This window comes from Rhipicephalus microplus, chromosome 4, assembly GCF_043290135.1.
Source record: "Rhipicephalus microplus isolate Deutch F79 chromosome 4, USDA_Rmic, whole genome shotgun sequence".
Taxonomy (NCBI): domain Eukaryota; kingdom Metazoa; phylum Arthropoda; class Arachnida; order Ixodida; family Ixodidae; genus Rhipicephalus; species Rhipicephalus microplus.
In genome coordinates this window covers 207,236,298-207,249,056 of record NC_134703.1, presented here as the reverse complement: position 1 = coordinate 207,249,056, position 12,759 = coordinate 207,236,298, and the positions used below count along the sequence as shown (strand labels likewise).

The 12,759-nt window shown below is 46.1% G+C and overlaps 1 protein-coding gene across 1 annotated transcript in view; it reads left to right on the top strand.

The window, feature by feature from the left end:
• Nucleotides 1-12,759, top strand: part of LOC119172983 (uncharacterized) — a 1,299,788-nt gene that overhangs the window by 1,068,787 nt on the left and 218,242 nt on the right. The window contains exon 41 of the mRNA XM_075893951.1: nt 9,452-9,773. Coding sequence (XP_075750066.1) covers nt 9,452-9,773 — 322 coding nt within the window. The remainder of the gene's footprint in view (nt 1-9,451; nt 9,774-12,759) is intronic.

Sequence of the window (12,759 nt, the reverse complement as noted above, 5' to 3'; positions counted from 1 at the left end):
TGGAAGCTTGAAAAAACCAACTGGAAGGAACTTCATAAGCCTACCGAGATCTCGTGGGCAGACCTGTCTTGCTTTACTATTGACACTGCTGTGGAATATTTTACTGTTTTTATTATCAACGAAGCCACTAAATGTATACCAGAAACTAGTGCCTTCAGTAAACGTCGTGTTCCCTGTGAGAACGACGACAGCCGCAAGGCTCGGGAAAAAACAGGCTAAAGCGTGGAGGCTTTTACGTGATTCCCCTACAGCAGCAAACCTCATCAATTTTAAAGACATCAAATCGCAAGGGCGGAGGACGTGCCGGCAGGCCAGAAGAGACAGCTGGCAAAGGTTCATATTGGGCTTGAACACCTATGGAGATGAAGCTAAGATCTTCAAGGGCGCCGAAAATTGAGAGGCCAACCAACATACTTAATACCGTTAAAAGACACCAAAGGGGGGATAGCCTGGAAGATCAGCTAACTCTCAGGGTGCATATTTCGAATTCATATCCAGCGCAACTCAAAAGTCAGGCACTTTCCAAAGGTACAGAACGAGATGTGAACGACAAAGGTTAAATAGAATATCCAGAAATAATGATGAGTATGATGAACCATTGCACCTGGCGCAACAAACGGCCACGCTAAATAGTTGCAACAGTTCTAATTCAGGTCCTGACAGAATTGTTTACAATGTGCTGAGACACTTACCACAGGAAACTCAAGCAACACGGCTCTCTTTATACATTGTGTTATGGTTTTCTGGGGAGATCCCTACTTCGTGGAAATAGGCTATTGTGATCCCTGTCCTGAAGCAAGACAAGAGTCCATCCTCTGTCACAAGCTACAGGCCGATCGCGTTAACGAGTTGCTAGTGAAAACTTTTCGAAAAAGTAATAAACCATCGACTCATACATTTTCTAGAACTGAACGAATTGCTTGAATCTTACCAATGTGGTTTCAGAGTGAGCCAATTCACTGCTGACCATCTCGTGTGCTTTGAGGCGCAGATCCGTGAGGCCTTCACACACAAACAATGTTTCCTGTCAGTGTTCGTTGACAAGAAAAAAGCATACGACACAGACTGGCGATTCGGAATATTGCGAGATTCGTCAACCTAAATACACGAGGTAGAATGATAAACATAGTAGAAAGTTACTTGTCAGATTGCACATTCCTTCTACGAGTGCGAAACGTGCTATCACAAATGTTTGTTCAAGAAACCGGAGTACCACAAGGTGGTGCCCACTGCTGCGCACTATTTATTGTTAGGATGAATGCGCTGCGTGTGTAAATCCCACGTATTTGCTTTATTGCACGTATGTGGATGATGTAGACATAGTACTTATGTCGTGCAACTTGGTGACGGGTGAGCGACAGATTCAGCTTGATCTGAAGAAGGTGGCCAAATGACTGAAGAAAATGGCTTCCACCTTAATCCCTAAAGAAAGTACATGTGTTCTTTTCTCGAGAAAGAGAGTCATGCACACCAATCCTGGCATAGACATACAGTGTAGACGTCTCTCTATGAAAACAGAACATAAACTTTTAAGCCTAATCTTCGACACAAAGCTAACTTTTGTTTCACACATTAAACATCCTAATAACACTTGTATGAAAACGATGAGTGTTTTAAAAGTTTTCTCACATGCAGCCTGAGAAAGCGACAGAAAATATCTCTTGAATGTCTACAAATGTCTCATACGCACATGCTTAGACTCGGGAACAATTGTGTACCAGTCTGCGACACCGAACGCATTGAAGATTATGGATCTTGTTCATCATTTGAGCATCAGCCTTTCTAAAGGTCCCTATCGAGCGAGCCTTGTGGAGAGCCTGAACTCTAAGTCGACAGAGTGGCCACTCCATCTGCAGAGGTCCTACATGTGTTTTATCTATTATCTGAAACTTGACGGCGATAACAAATACCCTACGCACTCCATAATTTATTATTTGTGTAGTTCTGCACTTTAAATGCGAAGCATTTTGTAGCGAGCTTCGGCAACATTGAGCGTATCTATCTATCTATCTATCTATCTATCTATCTATCTATCTATCTATCTATCTATCTATCTATCTATCTATCTATCTATCTGTCTGTTTAGCCACCTACGACTTTTAGCTCTCCTGGCCGTTTCGATAATGGTATCAATACAAAACTTGGTATGACATAATATGACTGATTGAACATCAGTTTAACTACTCATAACATGAAAATTATGACACGTATGTCATGAATGTCAAGATTTACATATCATGGTCTTGCAGCTCTTGTGCAAGTTTTGTTCATGTGGCATGTTGCGAAACTGGTATGGTATGGCATGATTGTATGGCGAACAAAAGCGACAGACCCTAGCATGAAAATAAGGACATGCGTGTCTTGAACAACATGACTGCATGCCACGCTAATTATGCACTCGCGGCCATTTCGCTAGCGTCACATGTACCGAATTTGGGTTTACAGTACGTAAACGGATGACGAAGCATGACTGGTGCAAACATGATAATCATGAGATGCGTCTCATGTAACAACTGACTACATGCCACGCTCAAGATGTGCTGGTGGCCGTTTCGCTAGCGTCACTAACACCAAGTTTGGTATTATGGGACGTGAATAGATGACGAAGGTAAGATACAGGTGCAAACATGATAAACATGAGATGCATGTCATGAAACAACATGACTACAATTATCGCTCATGATGCACGCACGGCCATTCCGCTAGCTTAACTTATAACAAATTTGGTATTACGGAACTTGAATGAATGACGAAGGTATGATACTGGTGCAAACATAATAATTATGACATGCGTGCTTGTAACAACATGACTACATGCGACACTGATGATGCACTCGCGGCCGTTTCGCTAGCTTTACATATGCCAAATTTTTATTACGTGATGCCAATAAATGACGAAGGTATGTGACTGGTGCTAACATGATAATCATGAGGTGCGTGTCATGTGAGTACAAGACTACTTGTCGCATTTATGGCACCAATACGTTTCGACGAGACGCGGTGTGCGTGCTTTCTGGCATTCATTTCGTCACGTCACGCCGGCGTTGCACGCCAGGCTCCGGTCGTGATATATACTCGCAGGCGCATGCCGCGCTGCGTTGCTTTAACGCATGCGCTTTGCATCGCGCCTGGCATCCCTCCATCACGAAAAAGAGGGAGGCGCAGTTTTGTCTGGGTAACGCATCGGCGCGAAATGTAGCATGTCGCATTTAGCGCCATTTGCCGTCGGGCCACGCCGACGAACGCTGGTCGCACCTGGCGTCAGATGGATGCTCACGTTTTGCTAAGGTAGTGCCGCGTTGCCAGCGTGCACGTGAGTCAACGAGTATATTGGGCTTTTTATGATGCTCTCGCGGATGTGTTTCTAGCTCCACATATACCATATTTGGTCTTACGTGGCGGTAATAAATGACGAAACACATGACTGGTGCCAACATGGTAATCCTGACCCGCGTGTGATGTAGGAAAATCACAACATACCATGGCCGTTTCGCTAGCTTCACATATACTAAATTTCATATCACGTGACGTGAATATCAGACAAAGGTGAACGACACATGCAAACATGATAATCATGGCACGGAAGTCAGGTCCGGCATAATTTATCTCCACCTCGTAATGTTGTGCTAATCCTAAAGAGATATATCAAAATTTCTCATTCGTGCTTCGCATGACGTTGATTCCAAAGGTACGTGAGATTTGCCAAGTTTTTGGAAACCACCTCTCGGTGAGGCGTGAGGGGCCTACTCACTTCACGTGAAGAGCCTAGCCGAAATGACAGGTGTGCCGCTTTTTGAATATTCTTGCATAGCTACAGCTGCACACCTACCGCCGTGACAGTGACAGCACATAAAATGTGTTGTATCCTTCACAGAAGTGATGAAGCAAGAACCTATTGCACATATGCACACATGCTTCATGGAACCTAAACACAAGTACGCTTGCTCTCAATTTTCAGATGCCTCCAAGTTTCTTATTTCTATGTCCTATTCAGCTTTACGCTCGTCCTTTTCATCTTCCGGTATTCTGCGTCCACAAAGAAGCATTTTCACCGCAGAAGCTCATCTGCTGTCTCTGGCTGTCATACATAAGAAGGAATTAAAACTAGAACGCGCAATTATGTACACTGGTTCTATGAGTGTCGTAAAAGCTTTGAAGTCAATGAAAGAACGTAAACGTCCTGGGCTTCTGTCGCTTCGCTCTCTTTGATGCTCGATCAACGCACTCAAACGACGTGTTGTAGTATGCTGGGTGCCAGGGCACTGCGACATTGCTGGAAATGTGCCCGCGGACCAGCTAGCTGCATTCGCTCACGGCAACGCTGCCAACAACCCATCTTTGACTGTCCCTGCGCTTAACATGAAGCACTTACTAAAACGAAGCATATGAGCGTAATGGCAGTGCCTATGGGATAGGAAGACAGATGATAAACTACATGTTATCAAACGCAAACTTGGAAATTTGCCACCAGTATCTCAATCACGCTACGCACAGTAGCACTTACCAGGCTACAAATAGGATACGCACACAACACACATTATTACGTTCTGTCGGGCGGTGAACACCCCAGTTTTGACAATTGTGGCGAACCACTTACAGTTCTCCACATCTTTGTCCAGTGCACTGAATTTGATGGTGTCACAAAAACATTTTTTACTGCCCTACCAACAGCAGCTTCCATTGTACCCTTCTATAATCATTGGCAGGGATGTCCTACTTAAAGAAAAAATCATTTTTGACACTTTTAAAGAGAACATAACTTTAACACTAAATTCCGAGGTCATCTGTAACACAGCCTCCGTCTTGAGGTTGCTGCTGTGATGGCCAAATGGACAGCAACCTACCTCGCGGTCCTTGTGTTCAAGTGCACTGAAGAGGTAAATGTGCTAAATACTACGTGAGCCCAAACTTTTTCTTATTATTCTTTTTACTATGAGTACTGGCATTAGTACTTAGTTAATTGTTTCACCTCACCCTTATGGTTTTAAAATGTTATCTGCTTTATGCGCCCTAAGGAGAGCAATTTTCGGGCCTTATACAGACTTGTAGCATCATTGTTGTTGACAGACATTACTTTTCGCCATTAAACCGCAAATAATTGCCACTCTTTCCCCTTTCTGTGGTGCTCTTAAGCCAAACATAGCCCTTGCGCCATTAAAACTTACACATCATCATCATCATTTGAACACTTGACACCCGCCCTCACTGTGTAATTAGAACACTCTAGCAGAAATAACAGCAAAAAATGGCAGATCCCATGCACAGTGGGAATCGATGATATGCGAAGTGCAAATGAGAAAGGTTGATATGTCCCTTTAAACTTGGCACAACGTTACGAGGTGGAGATAAATGATGCCGTACATGCCTTCCGTGTCATGATTATCGTGTTTGAGTGTGTCGTTTACCTTCGTCATCTATTCACGTGCCATGATAGCAAATTTAGTATATGTGGAGCTAGGGAAACAGCCGCGAGCACGCTTTGAGCGTGGTGTGTTGTCATGTTCTTACGTGACACGCGTGTCAGTATTATCAAGTTTGCACCAGTCATATATTTCGTCATTCGTTGATGTCACGTAACAACAAATTTGGTGTATGTGATGCTAGCAAAATGGGCACGAGTGCATCATGAAGGGCCCAATATACTCGAATGTAGCGTTGACGTGCGCGCACGGTGGCCACAGCGACGCTACGTTAGCAAAACGCGAGCACTTGATAGTCTGACTCCATGCAGGCGCAACCGGCGGAGCGGGCGTGACCAGTGCGACCAGTACCCGTCGGCGTGGCCCGACGGCAGCCGTCGCGAAATGCGACATGCTTTATTTCGTGCCGATGCGTTATCCAGACAACGCTGTGTCTCCCTCTTTTTGTGACGGAGAAACGCTGGGTACACCAAAACGCGCATGCGTCAAAGAAACGCAACGCGGCGCGTGCCTGCGAGTACATGGCCGGACCATGGTTTGGCGTGGCAACGCCCGCGTGACGCAACGAAATGAACGCTGGCGAGCACGCGCAAAGCGTCACGCCGAAATGTATTGGCGCCTTGACTGTGGCATGTAGTCACGATCTCATATGACAAGCATCCCATGATTATCATGTTTGCACCAGCCGAATACCTTCGTCAGCCATTTTCTATTGCAAAAACCAGCACCCCTGGGTACCAGCGTCCAGCGCCATGCCTGATTATGGGCCAAGTATGGCGCTGGTACCAGCGCCTCCAAGCGCAGGTACTGGGACACTGGAGCGGAAGCGTTCAAGTGCTCTGCACAATATCGCTTCACATGGTTAAAACGTGGGTGCCCATTCGCCATACATAAATATATAAGTGAAATGATGCTCATGCACATTGAAATATAAAAAATAAAAATTTAAAATATAACACGCCTCCAGACGAGATTTACACTCACCACTTTATGATTTGAAACCGAGTACGCTACTCACTACAACACGCCAGTTGTAAAACAACTATTTATCCGAAGAACGCGCCGTTCAACTTCATGTTCTTAAGTCGCACAGTCAATACTGATACAATATTCCTTTACAAATAACAAATGCGTCTTGATTCGACAGTGACGAATGGCTTCCGGACACCGAATGACATGCGGATATTAGCAAGAGAGGAAAGTGTTCTGGAGAATCCACATTTAACTCTGAAAAATCTCAAAATGACTGGAGGAGCAGCCACAGATTGTCAGCTGTTGCTGCCCATAGTTTTTTTTTTCGTTTGATAGTCGGATCTCGCACTTGCTACTGGTCAACATGTACAGATGATTTAAAGGTCTTGTTTGGTAGACATCCGCGCACACGAGTGAATGCTGAGTATCTTTTTCGTGCAAGCGACGATGTAGCAGTACACATCCGGTGTGCCAAATTACATATTTGCAGTTATATTGATACCTGCAACTAAGAAACCGCCGAAGAAATGATTATTGCAATCCGCTGAAAAAATATGCCAGTGTGTTAGTTCACTAATGCGTACCAAACTACGAACTCAAAATTGCGTGTTCTTACAGACAAGTCAGAGAAGCACCGGCTCAAGCGTTCAGAAGGAAGCTTTCGGTGACAGCCTACGTTGCTTAAAGCACGACACAGCGATCGTCGCCGCTCCTTGTGCGGGCACCACACACGCGAATAAATTTACTGTTTTTGTTAGCAGGGGCGTGCAGCTCCAGGCTTACAAACACTGCAACTTGAAATCGTTACAGAAATACACGGATGATGCGAATATGGCCGGTATACGCGGAGGCATATGCCAAAAAGTTGTATTATAATTGCTGCGATACATCCGTGCACCGCAAAAAATTACGTATGCTCGGTATCTGTTAGGGTAGCATCTTTCCATGCCGTCGAATCAAGCGTTTTATATTCAACGACACCGAAACATACTAGGCACATGCTACAATAACGTGCACGCTGCGCTGGTAGAAACAGCGCGTGCTCTAGTATTCACGAGCGCTTGTCAGTGAAACTTTCAGCGCATCCAGCTCTTCGCCGTGCGCACCAGCATCACAGTGGTTGAGCCAGTGCCCCTACCAGTCTTACACAGCTTTTTTCCAGTGTGCCCAGCGAAGTACCAGTGTCCCCAGCGTGAACCAATGCCAAAAAAAACGTACTGACATCACGCTGTCTTTGCAATAGGGTTGGCGTCACGTAATACCGAGTTTGGTACATGTGAAGCTAGCGAAACAGCTACGAGCTTATCACGAGCGTAGCATGTAGTCATGTTCTCACATGACACTCATCTCATGTTTATCATGTTTGCACCAGTATGATTTCTTCGTCATCCATTTACTTGTAATATCAAATTTTGTATCAATGAAGCTAGCGAAACAGCCGCAAGTGCATCATCAGCGTGGCATGTAGTCTTGATGTTACATGACACGCTTCTGATTATCATCATGTCTACACTAGTCACGTACTTTCGTCATTCATTCACGTACCGTAATACCAAATTTAGTATAGGTGACGCTAGCGAAACGGCCGCGAGCGCATAATGAGCGTACCCTGTAATCATGTTGTTAAATGACACACATGTGATAATTTTCATGTTAGGGTATGTCGCTTATGACATGATTGCATGTCTCAATGCAATCATGTCATACCATTTTAGTTTTGCAACATGCCATGTGAACGAAACCACCACAGGAGCTGCTGGACCATGAAAAGTAAATCATCACATTCATGACATATATACACATATCTTGATTTTCATGTTATCACTAGTCAAGTATGTTCTTCATACAGTCACGTTATGCCATACCAATTTCGGTATTGATACCATTATCAAAACTGCCAGGAGAGCACAAAGTCGTAGGCGGCTAGATAGATAGATAGATACGATCAAAGTCGCCGAAGTTCGCTAAGCAATGCTTTGCATTTAAAAACTTGTTCCATCGGCGGTGGCGGTGCCGTGGTGTTCCGCCACCGTGGGTGTCAGTAACCGGTATTGCAACTCCATAAATTAAAAACCACGAAGCAAACAATAGTATCTGAACGCGGGCTCATTTTTTGCCAGCCCAATATTTGACCACTCAGCCACAGCGCTAATGTTTTCTTTATTGCATAGAAATAATGCAATCAATTGACTCAATCTATACCTATACAAAAAATTCGTTTCAATAGTGTGCTCACGTGCAGATATGCACAAGACATATTTTCATACAGTCCAACGAACTTCAAACGTTCGGTTAACAAACACACATGTCCAGAAGTCCATGTCCCTCTGGAACAGAGTCGAAAGTTTCTACAACACTACGCCTATTGCTGCCTCTTCTCGAAATACAGACGTTGTAGATCGAGGTGGCTCAGCACGTCTGTCAGTCGTGCGGCTCCTCCAAAATGAATAAACACCCAATAAAGTAAATAATCATATGCTTTTAACCCTTTGCCTAACTGACATTGAGCACTCTTGATGTCGGCAAAGGAGTAGTGGTAATATGAGTAATAACGCGTTCTAGTGCATGAAAAGAACAACCTGGTGGCACACAATGCGAATTGCGTAAGAAGGAGGTCGTCCAACGCTTCAATCCGTAACAAAAGCTTGTTCTTGATTCCCTGTTAACTGTGGCGCATACGAACATCAAGCATATTATTTCGTCGTAGTCATCCACTGCTTAATAACTTGCACAAAATTTCTAAGAAGTGTATAGCGGAAACCACACTTTTTCGAAGAATGATGAAGGAAGCCATAGTCAATGCCAGCCTAATACACGAAATTTTTTATTATTTATCGCGTAGTGGTAACCTACCAAGTGTGCTTGTACCAGTTACTTAAACAGTGTTCAGAAAAGCCTCTAAAAGGCTGCTTGTCAAGGTTTCCCTGCAATTGTGCTGCGCGTTCTGCGCAGGCCTGGTAGCTTTTTTAGCAGCGCAACGAATGAAAAAAATAGTTCTGCAAAATTTCGTGGTAACTGGAACACGCGAAAGCAATAAACAAATGAGGTCGCATGTGCAGGCAGGGCCAAGTGAAAGGACCAGACCTCCTGGCAGGCGACGAACCCGCTAAGCTGTTTGAGGCGACAGTTCCACTGGAGGAAAAAAGGCGCATTGTTTTTGACTACTACCGACGCCTGGTGGACGAATATGACAAGCTTCGGCACCCAACCGGCGAGAAAGATGCACCAGCAAGAACATGTCGTGATTTGGCCGCGTCGCGCCCTGACCTCCCCGACGGCCTCTACTGGATTGACCCGAATGAAGGAAACGCCAGGGACGCCGTTCAGGTGGAGTGTCGAATGGCCGTGGGTGCGTCCTGCTTACTGCCATCGCCTAACCAGGTGAGTTTATAGGTTTAGAGCAAGGTAATGTTGTGTTACGTCAGAGCAACAGAATGACTTCTCAAAAGAAATAGTAGTAGTAGTAATATACTTTTATTCAGCCACAATTTACAGGCCGAGCATTTCGACCACCTGTGCATCCAGTCGATGCTGTTCTTCTTCCCCTTCGGCGCCTATCTATTCGAGCCAGGAAGTGAGGGAAAGGGATGGTGGAGGGTAATATCTGGTTGCTGAGCAGTTGGGCAGTGAAACAGGCAGTCTGACAGGTCAGCATATGAGGGGGGGGGGGAATTGGGACAGAAGGGGTGAGACCTATATCTATAAAGAAAAAGGTGAGAGAGGATTATCTGGCAATTTATTCGAATGTGTCGTAGAGTTCGAGCCTCGCGCGCAGTGCGTGATGAATGAGGGGGAGGGTAAAGACGCTTGTCGAGCCGGAGCTGGAGATATACCTCCTTGATAGCGTGACGCAAGGAGATCTGCCCATCGTTATTCGCGGAGCTCTCTCTGCCTTCCGAAGTTGTGGGCCAGAGAATGAACGGTGCCCGTTGCAATATATCGCGGGCAAGCTGATGAGCTAATTCAATGCCGTTAATACCTGAATGGCCAGGAAGCCAGCGGAGGAAGACAGTGGAGGGTGGAAAAGCAGAGGCCGCTCGCTCGACTTCCTGTTGAAGAGCGGGGGGCAACGTGTTGTTCTGAATGGGACGGACGATGGCGTGGGAGTCAGAGTTGTGTACTCTGGGCGAAAAGGGAGGGAGGAAAATGACTGCATGGCGTGGATCATGGAGAGAACCTCGAGCGAAAGTACATTTGGTGGGTGCAAGTATGGCCCGCTGGTGTGCGTGTCAAGTGCCAAAAGGTGTGGACGTAGCCACGCGAGTCCCGAGGAGCCATGTATAAAGCATTCGTGTAGCCATCTTCCTGTGCAGAAAGAGGAGGAGGATGATGTTGTGCTGCCGCATGACGCCGGCCTGCGTGAAGAACGGGAGACATTTTGGATGGGAGGGAAGGATACGAAGGTTAGTAGCAGCAGTGCTAGCGGTAGAAGGAAAGGTGGAAACGGAAACGGGAATGTGAGGGATACCGGCTTGGACCAATAGTCATTGGCCTTGATGAGTGAGAGAATGACGGGCGATCCGAGTGTCGTGGTGTAGAGAAATAAGAGTACGTAATGGATAAAAGAGGCCTGTGGCAAAAAGCTTAGTGGTAGATGTAGTGACTGGAAGGTTTATAGCTGCCTTGTAGAGGCCTCATAAAGCTTTTTCGAGTGCGTTGAGTTGCGTTTGGGGGAATTGAATGTAGGGTGCAAAGTACAAGAACTTGTTAAGGGCGAGCGCATGCGCAACCCGACATGTGTGAGCCTCGCGGAGCCCCGACTGCCGACTGACAACGCAGTGCAAGAGGTGAGTCACCGAGGGGCAAGTCCTCATAGCGTTATGTAGGGCCTGCGCGTGCTTTATGGCGTGCAAAGGAACGCCAAGAACTTTGCATTGCTGAACAGTGGGAATGAGAGAGCTAGAAAGATGTAGGGAGGTGAGGGTGTTGTGGGAGCGCTGGTACGCAGACCGGTTTAGCAAAACTAGTTCACATTTCTCCGGTGCAGGAGGCAGGCCAGCATTAGCAAGAAAGAAAGCGATAAGGTCCAGGCCACGTTGCAAATTATCCTGCACGTGACCGGGACATCCAGACGTACACCAGAGAGTGATGTCGTCTGCATAAAAAGTATGGTGAACGTCAGCTATTTGGCACAGTTGCGAGGCAAAGGGGGTCATAGCCAAAATAAATAGTGGGAGATAGTGCGGCACCTTGAGGAGTGCGTGGGTGAGGGAGTGTGGGTTAGGCAACTGAGTATCGACTCTAAAGCGAGCAACTCAATTGGGAAAAAAATTGACAGATCCCACGTACAGTCGGAATCGATGATATGCGAAGCACGAATGAGGAAAGTTATTATGCCACTTTCAAACCGCCACAACATTGAGAGGTGGAGGTAAATTAAGCCGCACTAACTTCCATGTCATGATTATCATGTCTGGATGTGTCGTTCACCCTCGTCATCTATTCACGTCATCTATTCACGTCAGGTAGCTTGCAAAACGGCGGCGAGAACGCTATGACCGTGGTATGTTGTCATGTTCCTACATGAGACACGTCTTCTCATTATCTTGTTTGCACCAATGCCTTTGTAATTCGTTGACGTCACGTAACACCAAATTTGGTATATGTGAAGCTCGCAAAACGGCCTCGAGTGCATCATGAAGGGCCCAATATACTCCAACGTAACGTGGACGCGCGCGCATGCTGGGCACAGCTACGGTACGTTAGCAAAACACGAATACTTTATAATTTCATGACAAGCGCGATCTGCGCGACCAGCGTTCGTCATCGCGGCTCGACGGCAACCAGCGCGAAATGTGACATGCTGCATTTGGCACCAATGTGTTACCCAGCCAGCACTGCGTCTGCCTCTTTTAGAGACGGATGGACACCGGACGTGATGAAACGCGCATGCGTCAAAGCAACGCAGCGCGCCTCCGCGAGTATATTGCAGGACCGGCGCCTGGCGTGACAACGCTGGCGCGCATGCGCGCCGGGTCACGTCGAAATGTATTGGCGCCTTGACTGTGGCTTGTAGTCATGTTCCCACATGACACACATCTCATGATTATCATGTTTGCATCATTAACATACCGTCGTCATCCATTGAAATCACGCCATACCAAATTTGACATACGAGAAGCTAGCGATACGGCCACGAGCGCACCATGAGTGTAGCATGTAATCATGTTGTTACATGACTCTGATGTCGTTATTATCATGTTTGGCTGTGTCATTTACCTATGTTGTTCATTCGCGTCACCTAATAACGAATTTGGTATATGTGAAGCTAGCGAAACGGCGGCGAGCAAAACATGAGCTTAGCTTGTAGTCATGTTGTTACAGGACACGTATCTCATTTTTTATCATGTTTGCACCAGTCTCATAC